The following is a 27103-nucleotide window of genomic DNA, read 5'->3' on the forward strand; positions in this document are numbered from 1 at the left end:
CTCTGCATACACATTGGCAACAGAATCACCATTGGCTTTTAAACATTTTAGACACTTAATAATCATTGGTGAGTGAAATCTAAAAATGTATTCGCCAGCAGCTAATAATTAGTTGCCTAGTGCAAAATTGTCACATGATTTACTCGCAAAGTAGAGGGTTGATATCATAAGCAAGATACATTGACACCAAAAAGTATTTGACTTTAAGCCACACTTAAAGGAACACGCCGACTTTTTGGGACTTTAGCTTTTTTATACACCGTATCCCCCAGAGTTAGATAAGTCCATACATACCCTTTTCATCTCCGTGCGGGCCGTAACTCTGTCTGACGCACCCACCGCTAGCCTAGCTTAGCACAAAGACTGGAGGTAAACGGCTCCAGCTAGCATACTGCTCCCAATAAGTGACAAAACAACGCCAACATTTTCCTATTTACATGTTGTGATTTGTATAGTCACAGCGTGTACAAATAACAAGGCCACATGAGACACAGTCATCTTCCAAACGTATACATACTGGAGCAAATCACCCCGCAGAAGTAGCAGTGCTTCGCCTTCTGAGAATATAGTTCCCAGTATGCATACGGTTAGAAGATGGCTGTGTCTCATGTGACCTTGTTATTTGTACAAGCTATGACTATAAAAAATATTTTTTTATAAAATTATTCTCTAAATAAGAAACAAAAATTCCCAGTTGGTGGTAAATGTCTTAATTAAGTCATTGATTCAAACGGCTGATTTAATTGAAGTCAATGCCTCTCTTTATGAATGGTCCTTTGAATCATTGATTCACCCGATTCGTTCAAAAACGACATTTTTGTCCCCATATTTAAACATTTAGCCATTCCAACTGCATTCTATAGGCAGTTGTTGCCCTCCATCATATTTGTCATCAATCAACTATATGAAATGCAGTTAATAATAAATGTGTTAATAATTTTAACGTGTTATTTTTTACTGTAATTCATCTAAATTACGTGTTAAATCGACAGCCCTAATAAATATATATATATATATATATATATATATATATATATATATATATATACAATATGCAACAAAATAACAAACTAAGTACCATTTATTTTAAAGAAATAAAGCACACTTTTAAACTAATTGTCCAAATAAGATTTGAGGCCACTGTACATTTAACTTCAGTTAAAAAGAAATGCATGGAGAGCCGTAAATTGTGCCAAAAGACCATGAGGGTTTTTAAGATGTTCCCTCACTTTTGTTTCCAGTTCCCCCAAAACCAAAAACACCTGTGTATGTGTAAGTGTATGGCCATAATTGTATTGCTATGGCCACAGCTGCTTTCCGTCATCCTGAAAGGTGGGCCAGTCTCGGGATGTTGATGTGTAGGGCGTGCAAGCGAGATCTGGAGATTTGCATCCCTGTTACACGATTGGCAGGTTGGTATCGAACGATAGGGCTGCCCCAAATATCACTCCACCAGTCCACACCGCAGCCGAAGCCAGGGAATGTTCCGTAGTGTTTTATGATCGAGTTCTGACACGCTTCCAACAAAACAAGCAACCGTTTCCCTTATCAATGGAGACCTGGAGCCATGATTCTGCAAACACTTTTCCCCCTGGAAAGAACGATAGAGCTGGCTCTGCAGGAAGAGTTTCCACAGAACCTCCCAACCAGCTCAGATATGCCAACATCCATTATCTACTAACACGCATTCATGCAAAACGTAGAAAACGGGTTGGATTCGCAAAACATTCACAAGTTAATGGGTGAATCTCATAAAGGACATGTCTTCCTCTCTCTGTAGGATCTGTCTGTTGGAAGGCAGTGTTCGTGAGGTGCGTGTCGTGGTGGCCACCATCCTGGAGAAGACCCTGGAGAGTGCTTTGTACTTCCAGGACGCTGGGCTGGACTGTCTCTTGGACATGCTGCTTTCTCTGTTGGATAAGGACGTCCCGGACAACTGCAAGAACTGTTCTCAGTACTTCAGCCTCTTCAGTAACTTTGCTCAGAGGGTGAGAACGATGATGGGCACCAGACAGTATATTTGAAGAATGTACATGCTGTTCTTTTCCATAAAGAAAATGTATAGTAAGCTAAAGAAAGCACCATTAAAAGTGGCCTACACACTAATGTTCTAAAGGTGCGGTCACATTAGCCAAATTTTGCGCCAACAAAAAACAACATCCGTTGTAAATAAACTCTTTCAAACAAAGCAGCTTTCTGTTGGTCAGCACAAGTAAACTTGCCTTTTCACCGTCACTTGAAACTCACGATTATGCAGATTCCTATTAGAATGACTAGAATTCAATAGAACGGCGGAACCTGTAAATGTGAGCGCACCTTAAGTCTTCTGAGATTGAACAGATTGAAGTTAATCACTGATGATGTGTTTCAGGGCTGTGGACCATGTCAACTGCTGCTGAAACATTCAGCTTATCGTCGGATGCTCGTCTTCCTTCTGGGAGCCAACCGGCCAACCAATCAGGTATTGCAGACGCCTGGTCATGCAAATATTGGGGATTGCTTAAGCGCTCATGTTAACCTCCGTCGTTTAATGTCTGTGTTAATGACATTCTGCTGGTTGTGTGTTTTAGCACCGGCGCTGGAGTTCGGCACAGGCTCGAGAGTTCCTGCATCTTCACAACACTCTGGCCTTGATAGTGCTTCACACAGACCTCACGTCTCAGAGGACGGAGGGTACGAGCGCACAGTGATTTTTGGACACACACACCAAAGTTATTAGCATTAATAAATATTTTTATATATATTTTATAAATAAAAAAATGACACAATTTTGAAAATGCATACGATTTTAAAGTCCCCCTGTAGTCAATAATTTCATCCCTTAAAAAAAACTAGATAACATATCTAGACGTTCTTTCCTTGAAAAATATTCGTCATGCCTTAAAATAGCTTGCATGTGACTCTACACCCTTGCCTCATTTAGTATGAATATGTAAATGAGCCCCGCCTCCACTCACTCACAGCAGCTCAGAGATACACTCATTGACGTGATTGGTTACAAGGTAGTTTGTGACGTCAGAAACACCAGCATATTTCAAACTTTGGTTCACTGCCGTTTTAAAGGGACACTAAGTATCTTTTTAGGTATTTTATTATCTAAAATCAATATTTTTATTCATAAATATGTCCTCAATGGTGTACAAATACCTCGGCCAATTATCTGACTTATCCTTATAAATGAAGAATTTATTATCTTTATATACATGGGACGGGTAGGTCCACGGAGGCTTCCATGTAGTTCCGCCATCTTGCAAAACTATAATAGCAGAGAGGGACAAAAAGTACTAAGCCAACGCGTTTCCACAACGCGTTTTCGTTCAGAGCCAGCCGAAACGCAGGTGCAGAGCAGTGAGAGGCGCTTGAAACTGCACCGGCAAGTTTAAAAGTCTGGATTGCATTGTTATTATGGACCATATATGCCAAGCCACAGGAGAAGAAAACATCGTCGTCAAAAAAGTCAAAAATAGAACGTAAAATGCGTGGGATTTCCCCCTTTCTGGTCAATGTTTCCCTGCCTCTGCTTAATTATTACTCCTCAAAGTGATCATAGTGCTAACAGACGGATCACAAAACTTATCACGGATCCGTGGTTTGATTATATCAATTTTATTTTTAAATGATTACTCACTCACTCTTGAGCGTCTGGCGCGAGTGATTTCAATGTAAAGACGCGTTTATGCGCGTCTGGAGGTCCTGCGGCGCGGTAGATGCGAGCCTCATTCTACTCCAGTTTGCGCGAATGAGGCGAATTGCTATCACAGATAATGTCTTTTCTATCTTGTCACTGTAGCTCAGCATCGCGATGTAAAGTTAACGTTATTGCATGATCACAGTTCATATGTGTGGGGAAAGATAAGCTATTAGAGTAAAAATATTGCGTTAGGCTACTTCAGTTAATAAGAAAAAAGATTTTACAATTCCTGCACATGCAGTGATGAAGTTCATGTTCTCATGATTTATTTTTATGAATAACAATGTTTCAAAACACCCCCCCTCGACGAAGTGCTATTAGAAGACATCCTGTCAAAGCTTTTTGGTACATATCGCCTACCGTAGATGCAATGCGCATTTGAAAAAGCTGGAGAGCAAAATTAGTTTGGATGCAAAATACGAATTCACCACTAGATGGGAGTAATTCCTACTTAGTGTCCCTTTAAGGAGAAAATACTCAGCAATGGTGTTGACTTATGAATCTGTACCTGGTTTGTCTTGAAAAATATTAAAAACACCATATAGACATAAAGAACATTTAAAAGCTTGATTTTCACCACAGTGGGGACTTTATTAAATTAATGCTTTTATTCAGCAAGTGACAGTAAAAACATTCTATTTATCCATAAACATATTAACCATCTGTTTTCAAAATTAATAATAATAAATGTTTTTGGACCATCAAATCATCATATTTGAATGATTTCTGAAGGATCATGTGACACTGAAAACTGGAGTAATGATGCTGAAAATTCAGCTTTACCATTACAGGAATAAATGACATTTAAAAATACAGGTGAAACTCGGAAAATTAGAATATCGTGCAAAAGGTAATTTATTTCAGTAATTCAACTTAAAAGCTGAAACTACCGTAATATATTATATAGACTCATTACATGCAAAGTGAGATATTTCAAGCCTTTATTTGTTATAATTTAGATGATTATGGCTTACAGCTTATGAAAACCTTTTCACAATATTCTAAATTTGAATTTGGTGTTTTCATAAGCTGTAAGCCATAATCATCTAAATTATAACAAATAAAGGCTTGAAATATCTCACTTTGCATGTAATGAGTCTATATAACATATTACGGTAGTTTCAGCTTTTAAGTTGAATTACTGAAATAAATTACCTTTTGCACGATATTCAAAACTATTTTGTTTTACCTGTATATTACATTAGAAAACAGTTATTTTTTTACTATATTTTTGATTACATAAATGTAGCTTTAGTGAGCATAAGAGACTCCTTTCAAAAACATTAAAATGCAGTCCCCAAACTTTTTAATGGTAGTTCATATTATAAAACCAAATCTAAAAAGTCCTCTACATCCATTCAGTACTGCAGTCTGCTGCTTGTGTTTAGATGTTACCGCTGTTCTGTGTGACCGATGTGTTAATGCTGTCCTCGTGTGTGTGTGTGTGTGTTAAGCTCAAGGAGTGTTCAAGCACGCTTCCTCAGGACTGGTGGCTCCATCTTCACCCCTCCTGCCTCTAAACCCAGACATCAACACGCTCCTCTTTAAAGCAGAAGGACATGTGTATCTCATGGAGGTAAGACTACATCTCTTTTTCACTCTCTCCTGTCTCTATCTGTCTGTATTGCACTCTTCTGACTAAGGCTCGTGTGTTTAGGTGATGTTTGCCATGCGCGAGTTGTCCGGCCCGTTGTCGTTTCTCATAGAGATGATCACATATTGCTCATTCTGTAACGAACCTTTCTCACTGGGAGTCCTGCAATTACTCAAGGTTGGTATATCCTTACCTATAAGATATTTTTTAAAGGATGAATCATGTATAGTTATTATATAATTAATAATATATAAAATATCATATTCGAATCTGAAGTAACCTGACAATGCGTTCATGTTGTAGAATCATCTGGAAACGGCTCCTCCTCATGAACTGAAGAACGTTTTTCAGATGCTGCTAGAGATCCTGGTGAGTGATGCTATATCAATGTGTGATATTGTTATGAATATCACTTTGGAGTAGGGGTGTAATGATGTAACGACGCTCTTCCTGTCACCTCTCAGATGGTAGAGGACCCTCTGCAGTCCCAGAGGCTTAAATATGCATTTGAGTCTGAAAAGGGCCTTCTGGGTAAGAACCATATCACTTGGATCTATCAGCATTAGTATTTGTAGGATTACACTGATTTGAACTCTCTTGCTTCTTGTTCATTCACAGCTTTAATGCATCAGAGCAACAATGTGGACAGCAGTCGCTGCTATCAGTGTGTGAAGTTCCTGGTCACACTGGCACAGAAGTGAGTGTAGAACACCAAATGCACAATATAGATGTTTACATAACTGGGTTGTGTGTATATATATATATATATATATATATATATATATATATATATATATATATATATATATATATATATATATATATATATACATATAATGGCGTAATTTCAGTTATCACTCAATATTATTTAATTTATCCATAACTGTAGGATATTGATATTAATTAATTATTGCTATTGAATATTTAATTGTTCATGATCATTTATTATGCGTTTACATTTAGATGATTTCGCAATTGAATATTTAATTGTTCATGATCATTTATTATGGGTTTACATTTAGATGATTTTGCTATCATCTAACGCTCCTATCATCTAACGCTCCTATCATCTAACGCTCAATTAAAGTTAGTCTAAAATACACAATGTAATAACACTAGTACATGTAATCTATAAATAATAAACTATTAATTTTTCATATTCTACACTATAATATAATGCATTTTAATGTACATTAAAATGCAATATATTTGCAGATTCCTTGTTGTTCTTGTTACACAAGTATTATAACTCTGGTTACAATTATTCATGTGACCATACAATACATTATAAGGTGCGTTCATTAAAAATACTTTTATAATGCAGTATCAATAAAAGCTTAAGTAAAGTGTTACCCGATTAGTTTTAGTTTTAATTGTTATAAATGTCCTTTATTTAGACAAAATGGTATTGAATTTTAATATCTGCCTTTTGTCAGTTATTAACCATAACATGAAAATAGTTATTAGCTTGTCGGTAACGGACAGATTTTTTAAATATTTGTGCATCCCTGTTGTTTTTATGATATGATGATGCAAAAAACTATATTATAGCTTATATTTTAAATGTCTACTATGTTTAAACAATAATTCCTCACAAAAGTAAATAACATGTTTTAATGTACAATAGAAAAGAAGGATAACTCTTTAGTAAAAGTTTTGTCTGCTTCCAGTATCCGCCTAAAAATGATGGCTGATACCGTTATGCTCACCGATAAATTATGCATTTTTAGATATAGTGTTAAATAATGAAGTGTTTCTGGCTGCAGTGATGTGAATGCCTCTGTGTTTCTGTTAGATGTTCTCCAGCTAAGGACTATTTTAAAGAGCTCTCGGGACATTGGAGTTGGGCAGTGCAGTGGCTTCAGAAGAAGGCAAGAGACCACAGATACACACGATAGTTGTTCTTTATTGTGCATGTTTTTAAACTCCCCCTCTCCTCTCTCAGATGTCTGAGCACTACTGGACGCCTCAGAGTAACGTGTCGAACGAGACGTCCACGGCTAAAACCTTCCAGCGCACCATCTCAGCACAGGTACTGCACTCACAGTCTGACATATCATTGCGCTGCGTTAATGTCATTACTGAACTTGTGAATTCAGTAATCATGACATTTTGACCTGCTAAATGGAGCTCAGTGAATGGTGGGTTTTGTCTTTAGGACACTCTGGCTTATGCCACAGCTTTACTGAATGAGAAGGAGCAGTCCGGCAGCAGCAACGGATCAGACGGCAGCCCGGCCAATGAGAACTCAGAACGAAGCCTCAGACAGGTCTCGTTATTTCAGCCAGTCCACATTATGGATCTCAAACAACCAGCAGCATTATGCTAAAACATCCTAGCATTTAATAAATCATTATATTCACCATTTCTTCTTCTCTTTCTCTCAGGGATCCGAATCCCCAATGATGTTGGGCGATTCTCGGAGTGATCTAGAAGATGTGGACCCCTAACGTTCCTCGTTGTTTGTGCGCAACAAAACACACACAAAAAAAATCCCTCCGACGGAAAGATGTTGTGGCTCTAAACACACAATCAGAAAACTGCATTTGATCTTCTAGGGACTGGAAATGGAGCGACCAAAAGCAGCCAAAGGGCCCGTCGGAGCGCTCGCTCTTCAAGCCGCCTCGCCGGAGACGTGAACAGACGCGAATATCTAGGTTTTTTTTTTTTTTTTTTCGTTTCTTTTTTTCTGGTGGTTAAAGCCTGGCTGGATGAAATCAGAGTTCATGTCTTGCAAGTCATTTAGATGTTTCGTCTGACTCGATGAGTTCTGTCAGACGAATGGGACTTAAAAACGGAGGCTTTCATTTCCTTGACGTTTTTACGCAGAACTACTACAATGGTGCCAGACGGGGTGTTTTAAAAGAAATCAGCGTATATTTGCCAATGTAATTAAGTAGATACTATTCATGAGAAATGTAAAGATGTGTTCCATACGTGTAATTTCAAATGTAAAATAATATTTTTAAGAATCCTTTACTGATTTTCTTTATTTTTTTTTTCTGGATGTGTTTGAGAGGTGCCTCAAATCTTATTCGAAAAAAAAGAGGGGAAAAAAAAGAGGAACTTGCCAAGTCTCTGAGAGTCAAATAATCACACCGTTTTTTTTCCTTTGTCATTTTTTGCTGGTATTTTTAAAATGCACTTTATATTTGAATTAAGTTTTGTGACAAATTCATCACGTGGAGACAATTGGACAGACATGTCCCTCGCTGCTCTCTGTCCAATCCTTGACTTTCTGAATATGAAACCGCTGGGTAGGAACAGCGTGCAGCAGAAGACACGAGCTGTTTACGCAAGTGCTAGACAGAGAAATATGACGGTGGACTTTACAGCGGAAGACATGCGTCCTGAGACACATATGCAACACACTGAGACGCTACTGTCCGATGAACGTTTCTTCCTCCCAAAAGACAATGAGTGCAACAATCAGCAGTGTGTCATCTCACTCTTTCATCTGTTTTGATGTTGTCTTGTGCCGCTCTGGTATGAAGGTCTAGGTCATGACACTTTTCAGGGTAAATTTTGCCATATTTGTCTTCTTTTTTTTTTTTTTTTTTTTTTTTTGCCTGCATCTTTTCCGTTCAGTCTGCCTTATGCGATAGAATGACGGGGCGAGGATCGGGCAGAAAGGGGAGGGGAAAGAGAAAGACAGGTTGTTGGAGGGATGGGAAGTTGTCACAGAGCGGTAAAGTGCCTTTACTCGACTCGTCCCCTATGCTGCTCGCGTCCTCGTCTCGAGACAAACCAGTGGACACGTCGTGCTACACAAATGCCTGAACTCGCTCGACATTACGGTAACAGCGCACACACGCATATGCTCGGGCCGTGCTCATCTCAGAGCGCCATATGAGGACACGGGACGCTTGTTTGAGCCGTGCCTGTGATGTCTCTCCTTCAGGGAGTCCGCAGGGTGATTCATCTGCCGTTTGCTGCTCATTTTGTATTTAGACTAGAACACTTAGCAACATCGCTTCAATGTTTACAGCGGGAAGACCTCACCACCACCTTACACAAACGTTTGCTGAAAGAGTGAACCGTAGTGCTGCTTTTTACCTCACAGTTACCTGCTCTTTGCTTGGGTTTATTTTTTTGGGGAAACTTTCACGTTGACGCTTTTTTGATGTGCTTCTTCGCATGTTTGTACCATGTGAGAGACTCTCTTGGTGGAAAATAATTAAGCAAACTGGCCAAAGCTGAAACACGCTGGTCTCTTCAATCTGTTAAAATAAAAAAATCTTAAACCAGCCTAAGTGAGTATGCTGGTCTTAGCTGGTTTCACCATCTGGCTTAGTTGGTATTCAGCTTGTTTAGTGGCCAAAAACCATTTAATACCAGCCGGTAGACCACCAGCTGGGAGATCAACAGCTATAAATATTTTCCCAACAGGGCAAGCCTGCTTTGCTGGTTTTAGGGGGTTTGGGTCACTTAAACTCTTGATTGGTCTGGCTGGATGAAGTAAAACCAGCATACCATCTTAAACTAGTTCCACTTTTTTTCTCAACCGGGTTAGCCTGCTTAGCTGGGTTTATGGGGGTTGGGGCACTTAAACTTTTGATTGGTCAGGCTGGGTGATCAAGTTAAACCAGCACACCATCTTAAACGTGTTTAACTTTCTTTCTTTTTTTTTTTTCAAGAGGACCAGCCTTGGTTTGCTGGTTTTAGAGTGGTTTGGGGCACTTTTACCCAAGATTGGTCAGGCTGGGCAACCAGGTAAAACAAGCAAACCTGTTAGGGCTGGTTTAATCAGTTTTTTTTCCCCCAGAAGGGTATTTGACTTTTTCACTCTTTCTCTGTGTGTCAGCCTCTTATAGTCAGCGAAACACTGCAGTACTCACAACTGCCTTTATACTTTGAATCAGTAAATGGTTCATTGCTAATTCACCGCCGCATATGTGGTTAGTGCTTGGGATGATTTATTTGAACAGGCTTTAGGATGACCGGAGGACTTTTTCTAAATGTTTCGGGCTGAAGGCACAGGGTTCAGTGACGATTGAGGGGACAATTCATCAGATCAGTGCCTGAACATAAGGAGTGTTTTTTTTTTTACTGGAATATGCACATTGGCAAAGATATCACACTAATTTCAGCTCAGCTGCCTAAATCGGTTTTCACTAAAGGAACCCATAAGAAACGGTGGAGTTGCAGTTTATATGTACTTTGAAGTACGGTGTACTTGAGAGACAGGGTGTGATAAAGCTTTCATCGAATCTGATTCTCCTTCCTCCAATCCGTCTTTTTTTTTTAACCCTTCCTACACCTGTAGATGCTGTACCAACCACTCGGCAGATCCGTGACAAGGCTTGCATTTTGAAGCTGGGTGTCAGGACAGGGTTGAAGACGCTTAAAGAGTTTTTAATAACTGGGGATTCTTTGATTCATTTCTGCTGCGAGTGTGTAAGATGTGTAAAGGAATCTGTTAATGCATGTTAAAACCACATTTTAATTTGTACATCAGAGTTTGACAATGAAAACATTTGATATAAAAAAAGGAAAAACTGGAATGCACAACATTTCACAGATTGTGTGACATTTGTACGTGTCAAGTCTGAAGTTGATTTTTGACCATTACTCATATAAAGTTTGTAAAAATATACATTTATAAAATGAGTTATACTCTTATAAACAGTGCACATGCATAATAGTAGATAACTCCAGAATAGAGTACAAATGTATCTTGTTCAATTTAGAATGTGTAAATATCTAAATGAAAAGTGCTGACTAAATGCAGTGTTATCAATTTTATTATCAGTTACCAATATTGCAGGTATTGGTCCATATTTTAAATGTATCAGCCAATATTGTATATGTCATTGCACATGATGGTCTCCTCTATTTTTACATTTAGATTGACTTTAAGTGAGCCTTGGATTATGGCAAAGGTAATCTTTAAAATCAAATAATTTAATAACACTGTTAAATGTAATCTTTAACAAATCTCTAAATTAATATAAATGTTTCAATGAACCCTAAATTCACTTATAACAAAATAGTATAAAATCGGCCATAACATAAGTATTGGTCAGAATTGATCAATGTATCCCTATTTAAAATGTGTCTTGCAGTTTAAAGGGCTATTTTAAAGTGTTTTAGCGTGTCTACATTGGTTATGGTTACACCTGAACCAGTTACAATGCTCTTCTCCATCCTGTAATATTCTGTTGTGGCAGAATTGAACCAAGTCGTGTCACACAACTCCAACTATTCTATGTGTTATAGCAGTTATGTCCTTGGTTACGTGTTAAGAGAGGAAAGAGGAACACCCATCCCCCTTAGGTCTTCAGTGGTCACGCGGCTGGTGGGACGGGCGATGCCTGCAGCAGGTGGCGATGGCGGCAGCTCCTTTACCTCCTCCAGATGAACGAACTACACAGGTGTTTCCCAAAGCAAATGCCCCATGAGCGACAGAACCACGAGAAAGAGCCTGACAGCCTGTCAGTGTCCAGGAGTCCTCGCATGAAACTTCCACCTAAAATGAATAATGCAGGTTAGTGCTGCTCTGATGCACTAAAGGTTCAGTCAAATTAGCAAAAGTTCGGCGAAATGTCAATAGTGTAGCGATTGTATGAAACAGAAGTCACTTTCAGAGCTTTCTGTTGGTCAACAGGGCGATTTCGCATGACCAACTGAACCTGATGCAAAATGTACACGTCGAAATCTTTCACCCTCGCGCAGAACCCGCACGTACATTCCCATTAAAATGACAGGATTTCACACACGAAAATTAGATGAACAGCAGTAAGTTAGACCACACTTAAGTTCCCCCAAAAGAAATCCATATGAATTGAGTGGTTTAATCCATTTCTTCTGAAGAGACACCCTTTATAAGATGAACTGATTTAATTTGGGCTTTTACTGAGGCGCCCATTGATCGGTGAACATAAATAGACCACTCAAATATGGTAAACGGAAGCTCGAGCATTTATTGTAGGCTACAATCTCTTTATGAATGAGATTTGGGTGAATAAACTTTCAATGGAGGATAAATCTCTCAATTTCATTAAAATAAATCTTCGCTTGTGTTCCGAAGATGAACGAACGGGTTTGAAACGACATGAGGGAGAATAGTTAATTGCTGAATTTTCATTTTTGGGTGAACCATCCACAGTTGCACAACAGATTGATTTAAACTGCCACTTGTATAAATGTTAGAAGCTGTGCACTTGTTTATGAGTCAATGGAAACGTCTTGTGAGAGTAAGTCACCTGCTCGCTGACAGCCGTGGGCCCGTGTTCTTTCAGATGACACTCCAGAGAGGACGTGTGGCAGCAGGAGGCATATGACGTTACACCCCTTTTAGCAGGACATGCCCTGCGGCTGCCATGCAGAGGTCGATCAGAGTCCGATACCTCTCCAGAGGAAGAGGAAGAACTGCAGCCTGCAGGGAAAGATGACAGTTGTTACATTCTAGAAACCTGAATAGAAATGTACATTAAGACTATCAAGTTGGCTTTAGAATAAGCATAGAGATCTCTATTCAAATTAATTTTCAGCAGCAGTGACCGCAGAAACTTTACTCATTAAGAGAATACTTTCAAACCGAATGCATGAGATTAGAGAATTATGATTTTTCAATTGAAAGAACCTTTTATATAAGACTTTTTCAGAGTGAAATTGTCATTGATAACCAAAACCCGATACACTTCAACTTCATCTGAACCCAGAACATTCCATTAATTAATCCTAATGAAAACTGCTGCAGTGCGAAACCATCTGTCACCTGTCAGCTGGTGTTCTGAGGGACACTCTGCATCCGCGCCCCTCTCGGGACTCTCTATCGTCTGGCACTGAGCTTTATGGCCTGTACAACAGCGCGCTACAGCGAACACACCTTGCCCTCCGTTCCCATTGACGGCAACACACTCTTTCTGCCCATCTCTCACCTGTTAGAAACGAAATGACTAAACATTACTCCACTTTACTCACTCTCTGGTGCAAGTAGTGACTTGCATCAGGTTGACAACGGTATTTTTTTGAGGATACTGAACAAACCTCCACTCTTTCTCCAGCTCTCGCTCCGTTGTGTGAGAAACTGGAGCAGCTCAGCATCTCTTCACCGTGGCGACAGCGGGCCGCAGTTGTGGCGAAACCTGAAGCGCCTGACCTCTCAGACCAAACCGATCTACAGAGCAGATCCTCTCCTGTGAGAAAACACACATGTAGTGGCAACCTCATCAAAATACACAACAAACAGCACTAAGGCCACCTTAATGGTCACAGATATGATTTGATCACTTCTATAGTGTTTAAATTAGTCACCCATCATGGAAACACTACTCCTAAACTGGTCTACCTGCAGCATTCACCTAAACCAGCCTGGGCCAGTAACAGACTACCAAGAATGGTTTAATGCCCTGTTGGAAGTTAAACTCTTGCAAATTGTTCCAGGGAAGAAATGCAATAAATTAACAAAATTTATGTGCAATATGTTACAGGATGGAAGTCACTAATAAACACACAATTAAAATGTAAATAAACCAGTAAAATATAACCATAAATAAGGTTAGTATTATTAATAAATATTAGCGATATTATATTATAAATTTAGTGCAATCTGCTAAATATAATATTTCAATAAAATGTTACATGATGAAAGTCAACACTAAATACAGTATGTAACTAAACTAGTAAAGCAAAAAAAAAAAAAAGGTTAATATGGTATATTATTATATTCACTGCAATCTTTAATATAGTATATTCAATTATAATTATTTAATAATGTAATATTAAAAAGGTTGTTATATTTCATATTATATTATACATTCATTGCAATCTGCTAATTATAGTATTGATTGTAATCATCATACATCAGTCCATATTATTACTGTTGAGGTTTACTCGTGAACTCTGACCTGTGAGTGTGGAGGTCGGGTCAGGCAGGGCGACCACCATGTTGGGTGTAGTGAGACGGTGGTCCTGTGGCAGAGACTGTGGGTTCATGACCTGTTTGACTGAATGATAGAGGAGCTGTTGCAGAAGCTCAGCAGAGCTGGAGTTGGGACTCAGGTTCAGAAGCACCGCCGCTACACCTGAAAACACACACCGACCAGAGCTGGTTATATGGACAGACTGATCAAATGTACTCTCATCCATCTAATAACATTAACAAGCACTACTAATACAGTAGTCAACATTTGAAGTGAATCAAAAAAGTTCATCAAAGTTGTCCTAAGACAAGACCGGGTATTGTTCAAAATTCATGTATAACTTTGATGAAAGGTTTTGATCCACTTTGAATGCTGACTACTGTAGTATGCATTAGCATGTTTGTGTGTGCGTGCTAACCAGCAACATGTGCCGCTGCTTGTGACGTTCCGCTCTTGCTAGTGAAGCAGGTAGAGCAGTCACTGGATGCACTGATGATGTCATCACCGGGTGCGAACACATCCACGCAGCGGCCCACGTTGGTGCCGGTCTTCCCAGTGCTCAACGGCTGGTCAGCAGAATTAACGGCCCCTACTGTTATCACCTGCAGCAGGGGAACAAATGATGTCAAAACCGATTGTATTAACAAGCATATGCTTTCCTGAAGGTAATTTCTGGTCAGTACCTCAGGCTCTGAGGCTGGTGAGTACAGACAAGCATCATCGTCGTAGTTCCCGGCTGCAGAAATAAGCACCGCGCCAGACTCCACCATTGTCCTGCAGGCAGCGTTGAGGGTGCGACTGAATCCCCCAACAAATGGCAGCAGGAGGATCACAGGTGAGATAGGCTGAGACATCAGAGATGACTGGATATACTCCAGACCTGCAACAGAGTTGTGTATTATAATCATATCATATAATATTTATGTACTGTTTGTTTTCCTGCCGAAGCTCAGTACATAAATATATATGATATGATTATAATCCTGCCGAAAAACTGTGTTATTAAATAATAACACAGTTTATTATTTAATAAATATTTTCTTGTTTATTATTTTTCCTTTTATTTATTAATATAGAATAGAATTTAATCATATTTTATTATTTATGTTTTGGTTTACCTGCTAAAGCTGGTAAAACAGACTGAAGACTCTAAACTTAAAACGTTTGGGATCGGCAAGATTGTTTCATTTTTTTCAAATAAGTCTCTTCTGCTCACCAAGGCTGCATTTATTTGATTAAAAATACAACAACAACAAAAACAGTAATATTGTGAAATATTATTACAATTTGAAGTAATTGTTTTCTCTAAATATATTCTGAAATTTAATTTATTCCTGTGATGGCAAAGCTGAATTTTCAGCATCATTACTCGAGTCTTCAGTGTCACATGATCCTTCAGAAATCATTCAAATATGATGATTTGCTGCTCAAGAAACATTTATGATTATTATCTTTGTTGAAACCAGTTGTGCTTTATTTCGGGATTATTTGATGAATAGAAAGCTTTTGTAACATTGATCAAAAGTCAAGTGACATAAAGAGATTTGTAATGTTACAAAAAAAATTATATTTCAAATAAATGCTGTTCTTTAGAACTTTCTATTCATGTGACACTGAAGACTGGAGTAATGATGCTGAAAATACAGCTTTGCCATCACATGTGTATATGTGTGTAGTACACACACACACACACACACACACACACATACATATATAAATTTTTGTATTACTTATGTTTTTGTTTACCTGCTTAAGTTGCATATATAATATTATAAAGCTATAAACTTAATTACATTTTTTAATTATTATTTATGTTTTGGTTTTTTACCTGCCAAAGCTCCTGACACTGTACCCTTGCCTTGGCAGTTCAACACTCGGACACTGTTTACACTGGCACCTCTAGCGACACCCGAGTCCCGTCCACTGACCACTCCTGCTGTGTGTGTGCCGTGACTGTCACACTGACTAGCCTGTGGGCAGAAGACCGTAAGTGATGGACATATGCTTTTTTATTAGCACTGCCCAGTTACCATAAAACATTTAATGACATTCACCAACCTGTCTGTGAACTCTGACCCCATCCTCCTCTGGCACACTGTTGAAGTCCGTCACCATCACCCTGTCCTCAATCTCACGATGAGTCACCTGAACGCTTGTGTCTAAGAGATACACTCCCACCTTTGCGCCGTCATCTGCATACACACAAGCATGACGGACAAACAGATCAAGAACCATACATGGCAAAATACTTGAAGAACAGGGAAGATTCAAGATTAAATATTGTATCAACATAAAAAGCATTTACACAGTGCAGAAAGCAAATCTTTCACTTCAGGATCTCAGATTATAATTTTAGAAGGTACATTAACGTGTTTGGGAAAAAGTAGAGTGAGAGAGGAGACTTTAGCTCACTGAGTGGTGAGTATTTTCCAGGCTCATGGTTGTGTTGAAGGATGCGCTGCAGGTTCCATGGGATGCTCTGGGCAAAGATGGAGGAATCCTCTTCAATGTATTCCACATGGGGCAGCTTTACTGCCTGGCAAAATAAAAAAAAGCGATGGAATGAAATAGACAGACAATAACAAAAGAATTATTTTAATCCCAGTTCAAGAATCTATTTTATTTTTCAGTCCACAATACTGTTCAAACATTCTTAAATATGAACTGAGAAATAAAATACAAAACTGGGAGCATTATTGTGTAATAGTGTCTGTAAATTACCATGTGAAGAACATCGCTGCTCATTTTCACCAGAAACCCGTGGAAGGCTCCAGAATAAGTTTGCAGTATTTCAATCAGATATCCGCGTTTCGCGGCTTTTGCGCGGAGCCCGCGCGCGGTACGCTCCACCTGGTTCACGTGCGTTCCGTTCCGCATCACCACTATATACTGGCCCGGCATGCGCCATGCATCCTGTGCGTAAAAAAGATTTTGATAGCCTTCTCATTCCAAACGTTCTACACATACTACTACAGTAGCACATTTATTTTAGACTTTTTTTGGCTTGTGGCAACTGATGTTGTCAGGACACCGTGAGTGTTTCTACACAGCTAATAAAGCATTGTGGGAAGTGTTTTTGCCAGTTATACAAAAGGTATAATGTGACGTTTCTCGCTTCTGTGACCAGCTGAAACACAGGGCCTATATTTTTTCTTTGATATATATCATCTCATCTTAGCACTTTTGATGAATGACCACACTATGTTTAATTTTGTAGTTTCATCTAAATACTGAGATTTAGGCAGTCAAAAGTTGTTTTAATTGATCTAATGTTGTATCTGGAAAATAGAGATATATGACATTGTATTACGTTGAATATCAAAGTTTTTTGTGTCTACAGTTATAATCAAAATATATGAACTCCCATTGCAAAGGTTTATTGGCTAAATGTATAGACTTTCAGCTGTTAGCAATGAACAAATCAAACTAAAGTAATTGAAATAGCTGCAACGCAACAAATGTTGCAAGTGGTTTTCCCAAATCCAACTGAAAATGCAACTTTAAATGACTTCTGCAGTCTCACAATTATTCAACCCCCTGAATAAAATCCCTCACAACAGCACAAATATGCAAGACAGATGTTGTCTCAAACACACCTGATGCATTAGTTGCACCAGGTGTGCTTGAGCTAGAACACATGAAATATCTGACCTGGCTGAGTGTCATGTTTGACTGTATGTTAGAAATATGGCTAAGTCAAAAGAATGGTCCAAAAAGTTTAGAGAAGATATGATTGCCCTTCACAAACAAGACACAGGATATATAAAATAAATCATAGTGCTATATTCATACATCAATTTGATGTCCAGTACTGGATATTTGATCAAATAAAGTGTCCTTATTACACACATTAAATAATAACAAAAATATTGGGGCTAACCATGTGCCTCCTATTTAGACTAAATATATCAATCTTGTTAATTAGTTTTACTTAGGAAATTGGTCATTTTACATGCATTATTTATTTTGTTTAATTTGATACAATTAATAAAAACAAATCTGCATCCTGTAGACATAGTAAAAGCACTTTGTCCGGTTTGAAAAGTTAAAAAAAAAAATGTTTCCTTTATTAAAATAATTTATTTTACTTTCATAAAAAGAACCAAATGCCCAGTACACAAAAAACTGAATTAGTGAATGTTGCTCTTTAAAATGCATCCCCCCACGCCCCCACCCCCTAAGCATTCACTAAATAAAATCAGTTAGGAGAAATATCGTTTCTAAAGTTAATATCAGGTAATAAACCCATACAGTGATTAGTTAATTTAACCAGTACCTTAGTGCACCTGTAAAACTGGGCAGATGGCCTGCTTTCTGCTTCAGGCTGGGAGTCATCCTGCAGAATTAGAGACATGATCATCTCTTCATCCTCAGTGTAGTCTTCATCACTCTCAACCATAACCAGAAGACACAGAAGAAAACTCAAACAGCACACCGTCACGACGCCTCTCATTCTTGTGGACACTTTTTGTGCTTTTAGGTCAATAATATAAAATAAGTAGCCTAGTTCAAGTGATATTGCTCAAAATTCCTTTTTTTGGATTGTTGTCCGTCATATGGTAAGGCAGAGGTATGAAACAGAGAGATTTAGAGCTGAAGTGTATCCTCATGTCATTTAACATGTCATTTGAATCTCTGACGGACTGAGCGCAGTGAGGTGGAGCGTGCTGACGTTTCTCTGTGCTTATATCGAACGATGTGCGGTAATAAATACAGCAGAAGAGGAGTCAGATTACAGTCCACCCACACACATTACACACGCTTTATTCCTGCACAGGCTTGTAACGTTTGCTGAAATAAAACATGTAAAATGAAAGTGTCAATGAAGTGGCTACAAAGAGCCTAACAAATAAAGTGAACAGCCTTAAACAATCAATTGCATTTTAGTGATTTTTATTTTTATTTTTTATTTTTGGCAAAAGGACGACACATGTCTAACCTGCCCGCGTTCATAAGAGTCAAAAAGTTGCACGTGTCGATGCTGCTTCACTTTGACCAAATACAGATTCACGTCGTCCTCTGTTGGCCAGAAAGTGGTATTGTTGAAGAGCTAAAAGAGTCATAATCAAATGAAACGTGCAAAACACAGTACAATCCACTGTCAAAGCAGAGTTTTTTTTAAGGCCTATATGTGACAAGTTGACTCATATTGAGTGAGGGGAAAAAACTGTTTGTGAGAAAAAGGAAGGAACCTGAGATGCACCTCACATAGCCTACCAACTGACATGCTGATCCTAAATAGTAACCTTCATGTTTTCCCCCCTAGTTTTGTTGCAGTAGCTAGGCCTACTCAAGATTATGAATGCAAGATGCAATCTTAAACCTTATAACTCATCTTTGAGCACCAAAAGGACATATTTAAATGTTTATTTCCTTGAAAAAAAAAATTCAAATAGCTTGAATGTGTAACTTGAATGCAAATTAGCCCCGCCTCCACTCACTCACATCAGCTCAGAGATCCACTCATTGTCCTGATTGGTTTTAAGGTAGTTTTGTTAGAAACACCAGTGATTTCAACCCGTTTTTGAGACTCTTTGGTTTACTGCCGTTTTATGGAGAAAATACTCAGCAATGGTGTTGACTTATGCATTTTTTACCTGGTTTGTCTTAAAGCATATTAAAAACACCATATAGGAAGAACATTAAAAGCTTGATCATCATAGGCCTGGCTATTTTTGGGAAGCAAATTTCCACAGAAATGTAAACATTCCACAACCTTTCTATATCTAGGTAAATAAACAAAACGAATTGTTCAATAAGAAGCTCAGTTTTCTGGAACTTTTATATGCATTTATCTTTCTGTCCGTAAAGCTTTAATTTTTGTGCTTTTAGATAGATGGTGAGAAATCTATATTGAAAATATCTAAACGTTCTATTTGTTTGGATATCTGTCAAATACACTGCAGAACTTTCACTGTGACCACTGACCAGTAACTTATGAAGCATAAAACTGAGCTGAATGGACAGGGAGGACAACATAGCTTTTTTCTTTCTTTCTTTTTTGCACAAACAGAATGCCATCATTTCTGAAAATCCTTCCATAAACGACAGAAATAGGCATTATAAAGAACATACACCAACAAATAGGCCTACTTATTTATTTTAAGTAAATGACTGTAGACATGGGCAAATGTAGTACAATGCTTTATCCTGAAATATAGACAATGACTACAAGGACAAATGTAGGTACAAGAACAAAGCAGTCGACTCCTTTTTGGCACAAATGGAACCTCATAAACGGAAAGTCCCCACCATAAAAAGCAGGAAAACAAACATGTGTGTTGCACAGAGGCCTACTTTGTAGCCCAGATGATTCACATTTCAGTAGGCTTCTGCTATGTGTATTTTTAACTTGCTCAGCAATTATCCCTTTAATTTATCCCTAGAATTTTACTACAATACTACATTTAAATAATCTATAATCACATATCAATCCAGACATGGTTATTTATCCTGCTGTCCCGAAAGGATCTCTTATAAAGGAACATCACAGACAGATATAAAAACTCCACATTCCAGAATACAGGCTGTTCCTCTTTCAGTGTCCTCTGGTCTTAGTCAAGGTCACACGTATGCTATTTCATTACCTAATGTTTAAACTTTTTCCAGCCTTATTTGCTGAGTGAAACAATCCTATTATCATATGCTTGTGACAAAGTCACTAGACCTTGTGACATTAACATGCCTAATGAAAAATGTGATGGCATACATTATACACTTAAAGGGGGACCTTTAATGCAAAATTCTCTTTTATATTTTTAATTATGAGTATTATTTTATATTTAGTTTCCACAGTGTGTCCACAACCACCTTATTTTGGTAATAATCCATCCACCCAGTTTGTTATTTTTTCCATAAATCTGAAACAGTGTCTCAAAAAAGAGAGGTTAAGGAATGTACTCCAATGTGAAAAAGTAACAAGCCCAGTCCACGACTGGTGACAGAATCTGCCCTATTAGCTTAGCTCCTCCCCCTAGTGAGCTATACACAGTCTGTCATGTGTATCTCTTCGCCAGAGATTTAACTGTAGCATTCAAGTAAGAAATGTATTCTTACTAAAGCTACTAAAGTTATTAAATCAAGAGCAGAGAGTGATTTTCTGTTTTTCTTTTGTTTCCTAGTGTTTTTGTGTTATTTCAGTAGATAGGCCTACTTTAAATTACGCTGCTGTCACTTTAATACACAGATAACATAACCTGTTAACATATTTAACAGTTAAAGTTCAATAAGATGTGAAAGAACTTAAAGGCTATATTGCAGGTTGGAGTACCCAGTGAGCCAATGTATAGAAAAATAATGTAGGAACTATATTCAAATATAAACATACTTATAAAACGCTATTTAGGCTTCTGGAGTCGTTTTGTGATAAAATGTTACTTCCGCATTTGAAAACCGCCAAACTGGAAGTGACGTAACCGGAGGGAGAGCGGTCAAAGTAAACAATAGGAAAGCAATGGATCGCAATGACAGTTCGGACGCTAAGGGAAATTGAAGCCTAAATGTTTACTCGTATGACGGACCTCAGCCATATAATTATATAATAATTTAATACTCACGGATGCTCCGTTTGACAGACAGGTGTGCTTCCGGTGTGTGCACTCAGAAAACCATATATCAGAAGTTTAGACTGATATGGCTTTAAAACGCATGCAGATAATAAACTTTCATGATGATGAAGAACTGCAATGTTATGTGAGCATGACAGCAATAGAGATGATCGTTTTTGGCAGAGTATCTAAGACACAAGCTGTAAAGGCACAGCACTATTTTGGATAGGGGGCAGAGGGGCGAGGGGTGGCACTGGCAGCAGTTCATTTGCATTTAAAGATACACGCACGAAAACAGAATTTTTTTTCTTACACTCAAAAATGTGTATTTACAACATGGTATATAAATTATCTGTGGGGCATTTTGAGCTCCACATGAAGGCACAATAGGTCCTCTTTAAGCATATTGTGATATTGATATAAGTTATTTAGAATATTTAAAAAAAAGTATGACAACATAGTTGTCTGGCAAATATTTACAGTATGTCAGATGATGATTTTGACATGAATCAAAAGGCACTATTCACTCTCCAGCTCAGATGTATAGTAACATGAGTCTTCCATTTTCCCGTACTACATCTCTCGGTTGCGGTCTGTTCCTGTGGTTCTTCTGTCCGTCAATGGAGTGCTAGAACAGGCCAGCACACTGGGAGAACTTCGACACGTGTGGAGGACGATGACACGCTCACTGTGTTTGTTCTCAGTGTGGAGTTTTGGATCTGCCGATATTTCCACTTTTTCATCATCACAGAAGCCAGCCAAGGGAGCTCTTACTGGTTTCTGTGGACTGTAACAGGAAAACAATTTTATGCAGTTTAAAATAGCATATTATAGTTGGTGCTATTTAAAAAAAGTTTTACACATCAAAAAATATATTGTATTTTTGACGTACACTCAAATGAGATGAAGACTGTACTCATAATAGTTTTCTATAAAAAAGCGTTTTAATAGGATAGGTATGGTGCGGGTCACACCCTCCGTACGGTACGTCATTCACAAGGTTGAAAGATTTGAAGGAGAAAATCCTGAGAAGTTATATGCTTAAGTTGCTTATTGTTTGTTGGACATGTAAGGGAATTAATTATTGTGTAGACCGCTCTCTAAAACATACTAGTACACAAGTAATTTACATAACTGACGAGCATGTTGAACCACACTGATAGAAGCACACGGTCTAACACCATTGTGGTATACAGTACTTTGAGGCTTTTGAGTTGTAAAGTTGTACCCTTGTCTCTTTAAGATATTTTACAAAAATAATCTTAACACACAGCATAATTACATTCCCTGGAAACGGTAAGATTCTCTAAGATTCAATTATCCAGCTGCTTAACCCAGTTACAGAGTGAGTGAATTTAGACTTAATGAGTCTTGATGGGCCCTCAGAAAACACAGACTCCAGTGTGATGACAGAAAGAGAAAGAAGAGTTAATTGAGTTGACTGGATGAATGAGGGTTGTGGAGAGATCATTTACAATACAGTAACCTTTCACTCTTAAAGTCACCATGAAATAAAAATTGACAAATCCTTTTTTTCTTCTTTTTTTTTTTTTTTTTTTTTTTTTACAGAATGTTGCAGTGTTTATGTCTTCAATCTATAATCGAAAACATTAACCTCCCCTCTCCATTGAAACGACATTTTCAGAGGGTGGGACTAAATATATTCCACAAATAATATTCAGATCTGCATCAATTTAGTTAACAATGCCCAGCTTCATATGATCCAGTCAATTCTCGAGGACAAAATCAAGTCCTTTCCTCATTCCTTACGAGCTTTATAGAGGCATTATTGCCATTAAATAAATAAATATTTTATACATTTTCTAGAAGATAAATTTATTTGAGAATCACACCAAATAGACTTGTTTTCTTAAATTAAGTTTAAGATTCCAAATTAGCAAATGTATGCTTTTAAAAACATAATTTGCCAGTGTAGTGAAACTTATTTTTTTAGAATTATTATAATATAATAATTATAATCTATTATAAGTATATGTATTGAATCTTATTTCAAGATATATTCCCTGGAAAGTCTTAAAGGGATAGATACCCCAAAATACAAATTCCAAACCCATAAGACTTTCGTTCATTTTTGAAACACAAATGAAGATATTCTTGATGAAATCTGAGAGATTTCAGCCCCTCCATTGACAGCTGTGCAACTACCACTTTGACGCTTCAAAAAGTTGATAAAAAGATCATAAAACTAACCCATATGAATTGAGCGGTTTAGTCCAAATTTTTTGAAGAGACACGATTGCTTCATATGATGAACAACAGATTAGGTTTTTATTCACATATAAACATTGATCGTAACACGAGAATGAACCTCGTTGGTTCTTGCAGAAGCTCAAACGTGCTGCGTAACACGAGAATGAACCTCATTGGCTCTTGCAGAAGTTCAAACGTGCTGCGTAACTCAAGAATGAACCTCATTGGCTCTTGCAGAAGTTCAAACGTGCTGCGTAACTCAAGAATGAACCTCATTGGCTCTTGCAGAAGTTCAAACGTGTTGCGTAACACAAGAATGAACCTCATTGGCTCTTGCAGAAGCTCAAACGTGCTGCGTAACACGAGAATGAACCTCATTGGCTCTTGCAGAAGTTCAAACGTGCTGCGTAACTCAAGAATGAACCTCATTGGCTCTTGCAGAAGTTCAAACGTGCTGCGTAACACGAGAATGAACCTCATTGGCTCTGCAGAAGCTCAAACGTGCTGCGTAACACGAGAATGAACCTCATTGGTTCCTGCAGAAGTTCACACGTGCTGCGTAACACGAGAATGAACCTCATTGGTTCCTGCAGAAGCTCAAATGTGCTGCGTAACACAAGAAAGAACCTCATTGGTCCTTGCAGAAGCTCAAACGTGCTGCGTAACACGAGAATGAACCTCATTGGTTCCTGCAGAAGCTCAAACGTGTTACGTAAAACAAGAATGAACCTCATTGGTCCTTGCAGAAGCTCAAACGTGCTGCATAACACGAGAATGAACCTCATTTGTTCTTGCCGAAGTTCAAACGTGCTGTGTAACACAAGAATAAACCTCATTGGTTCTTGCAGAAGCTCAAACGTGCTGCGTAACACAAGAATGAACCTCATTGGTTCCTGCAGAAGCTCAAACGTGCTGCGTAACACAAGAATGAACCTCATTGGTTCCTGCAGAAGCTCAAACGTGTTACGTAACACGAGAATGAACCTCATTGGTTCTTCAAACGTGCTGTGTAACACAAGAATAAACCTCATTGGTTCTTGCAGAAGCTCAAACGTGCTGCGTAACACAAGAATGAACCTCATTGGTTCCTGCAGAAGCTCAAACGTGCTGCGTAACACAAGAATGAACCTCATTGGTTCCTGCAGAAGCTCAAACGTGTTACGTAAAACAAGAATGAACCTCATTGGTCCTTGCAGAAGCTCAAACGTGCTGCATAACACATGAATGAACCTCATTGGTTCTTGCAGAAGTTCAAACGTGCTGTGTAACACAAGAATAAACCTCATTGGTTCTTGCAGAAGCTCAAACGTGTTGCGTAAAACAAGAATGAACCTCATTGGTTCTTGCAGAAGTTCAAACGTGTTGCGTAACACGATAATGAACCTCATTGGTCCTTGCAGAAGCTCAAACGTGCTGCATAACACGAGAATGAACCTCATTGGTTCTTGCAGAAGTTCAAACGTGCTGCGTAACACGAGAATGAACCTCATTGGTTCTTGCAGAAGCTCAAACGTGCTGCATAACACGAGAATGAACCTCATTGGTTCTTGCAGAAGCTCAAACGTGTTGCGTAAAACAAGAATGAACCTCATTGGTTCTTGCAGAAGTTCAAACGTGTTGCGTAACACGATAATGAACCTCATTGGTCCTTGCAGAAGCTCAAACGTGCTGCATAACACGAGAATGAACCTCATTGGTTCTTGCAGAAGTTCAAACGTGCTGTGTAACACAAGAATAAACCTCATTGGTTCTTGCAGAAGCTCAAACGTGCTGCGTAACACGAGAATGAACCTCATTGGTCCTTGCAGAAGCTCAAACGTGCTGCATAACACGAGAATGAACCTCATTGGTTCTTGCAGAAGTTCAAACGTGCTGTGTAACACAAGAATAAACCTCATTGGTTCTTGCAGAAGCTCAAACGTGCTGCATAACACATGAATGAACCTCATTGGTTCTTGCAGAAGCTCAAACGTGTTGCGTAAAACAAGAATGAACCTCATTGGTTCTTGCAGAAGTTCAAACGTGTTGCGTAACACGAGAATGAACCTCACTGGTTCTCACACGTCAAACGAACATCCTTGAGCTTCCGTTTACCACAACTGATGTGTGTGTGAATGTTTGTTAATAAAATGTTTGTGATATGTAAATAAAAGCCTACATTCAATCTGTTCATCATATAAAGCAATTGAGTCTCTTCAGAAATTTTGGACTAAACCACTCAATTCAAATGGATTAGTTTTATGATCTCTTTATTAACTTTTTGAAGCATCAAAGTGTAGTTGTGTAAACTGTTATGGAGGGACAGAAATTCTGATTTCATAAAAAATATCTTCATTTGTGTTCCTAAGATTTTGGGGTAAACTATCCCTTTAATATCCTATGCTATTTATCTAAAATATGTGTTTGTGTTGTCTGTAAAGAGATCTTACTCTGACCTTTTTTCATCCGAGCTTTCAGCACTCAAGTCCAGTTTTTCAACCCCACAGAGCTCTTCCTTCTCTGCCAGTATAACAGTCACCTGTTGGACATCGGAAACACTCTAATGTAACGCACTGTCAAATTATATGCACATTATAATCAAAGTAAATGCTAAGAACATAAACATAAAATCCATCTATTACCAAACAGTGAGAACAGACAACTTTCCTTACCCTGGGGTAACACTGACACACCGACCAGACCGTCCCCATGCCCACCATTATCACTCCCATAGCACAGAACGTAGCGAAAACCTGTGGTTCCTCTACGGAAATCATGAACATACCCAAAGCCACAAACGCCATCCCAAGAACAATGAGCCCATAGCGATACGGCTTGTTCTCTGCCATAGAAGAAGGGTAGATTTCCAGCAGTGGCTAACTAAGTTAAGTATCGGTGAGAGTGTGGAGTTTTATGATTGTGTCCCCATAGAGGTGAAGGACAGACTGAGAGGACAGGAGTGACTGACGGGACGCAGGGCCAGCGGAGAACCAAGATACAGATCATTGAACCTGTAATGGGTCTTAGTCAGGTGACCTTCCCCCAGGTCAAGGTTGCATTAACTTAAGCAATCTTACTACATTCCTTTCCAGAATATTAACGTAATATGGTAGAAGTCACATTAACGATATAGAAGATACAAGTACATAAAAACATTTCGTTTGATAATATTATTGGATACCAAATACAAATCACCAAGAGAGTTTTTGTGTCA

General features: G+C 38.4%; 3 protein-coding genes across 6 annotated transcripts in view; 1 reads left to right on the top strand and 2 right to left on the bottom strand.

The window, feature by feature from the left end:
• usp24 (ubiquitin specific peptidase 24) overlaps positions 1 to 10798 on the top strand; it is a gene marked incomplete at its 5' end in the record, with an annotated part of 64553 nt that extends 53755 nt beyond the window's left edge. For all 4 annotated transcript variants that reach the window (XM_079639833.1, XM_079639831.1, XM_079639832.1 and 1 more), the window contains 12 exons: positions 1781 to 1988; positions 2372 to 2461; positions 2571 to 2673; positions 5146 to 5267; positions 5349 to 5462; positions 5589 to 5654; positions 5750 to 5816; positions 5904 to 5982; positions 7081 to 7156; positions 7231 to 7317; positions 7444 to 7554; positions 7673 to 10798. In XM_079639833.1, coding sequence (XP_079495959.1) covers positions 1781 to 1988; positions 2372 to 2461; positions 2571 to 2673; positions 5146 to 5267; positions 5349 to 5462; positions 5589 to 5654; positions 5750 to 5816; positions 5904 to 5982; positions 7081 to 7156; positions 7231 to 7317; positions 7444 to 7554; positions 7673 to 7735 — 1186 coding nt within the window. In that variant the 3' untranslated portion in view covers positions 7736 to 10798. The remainder of the gene's footprint in view (positions 1 to 1780; positions 1989 to 2371; positions 2462 to 2570; positions 2674 to 5145; positions 5268 to 5348; positions 5463 to 5588; positions 5655 to 5749; positions 5817 to 5903; positions 5983 to 7080; positions 7157 to 7230; positions 7318 to 7443; positions 7555 to 7672) is intronic.
• On the bottom strand, positions 10709 to 18834 carry pcsk9 (proprotein convertase subtilisin/kexin type 9). Its single transcript, XM_079639835.1, has 12 exons — positions 18429 to 18834; positions 16874 to 17065; positions 16565 to 16688; positions 16211 to 16344; positions 15981 to 16122; positions 14836 to 15032; positions 14571 to 14754; positions 14138 to 14314; positions 13278 to 13426; positions 13006 to 13168; positions 12491 to 12663; positions 10709 to 11754 (listed from the first exon to the last, which is right to left on the bottom strand). The coding sequence occupies exons 1-12, from the start codon at positions 18603 to 18605 to the stop codon at positions 11566 to 11568; spliced, it is 2001 nt and encodes a 666-aa protein (XP_079495961.1). The 5' UTR covers positions 18606 to 18834; the 3' UTR covers positions 10709 to 11565.
• A 3438-nt stretch (positions 18835 to 22272) lies between these two features.
• On the bottom strand, positions 22273 to 26738 carry bsnd (barttin CLCNK type accessory subunit beta; the record flags this gene model as incomplete). The annotated part of the gene is made up of 3 exons (XM_079583910.1): positions 22273 to 22486; positions 26346 to 26428; positions 26562 to 26738. 3 exons carry the CDS (start codon positions 26736 to 26738, stop codon positions 22273 to 22275), a joined length of 474 nt encoding a protein of 157 aa, XP_079440036.1.
• Between the last annotated feature and the right edge of the window lie 365 nt (positions 26739 to 27103).

Source organism: Phoxinus phoxinus (assembly GCF_949152265.1).
Source record: "Phoxinus phoxinus genome assembly, chromosome: 16".
Lineage (NCBI taxonomy): Eukaryota > Metazoa > Chordata > Actinopteri > Cypriniformes > Leuciscidae > Phoxinus > Phoxinus phoxinus.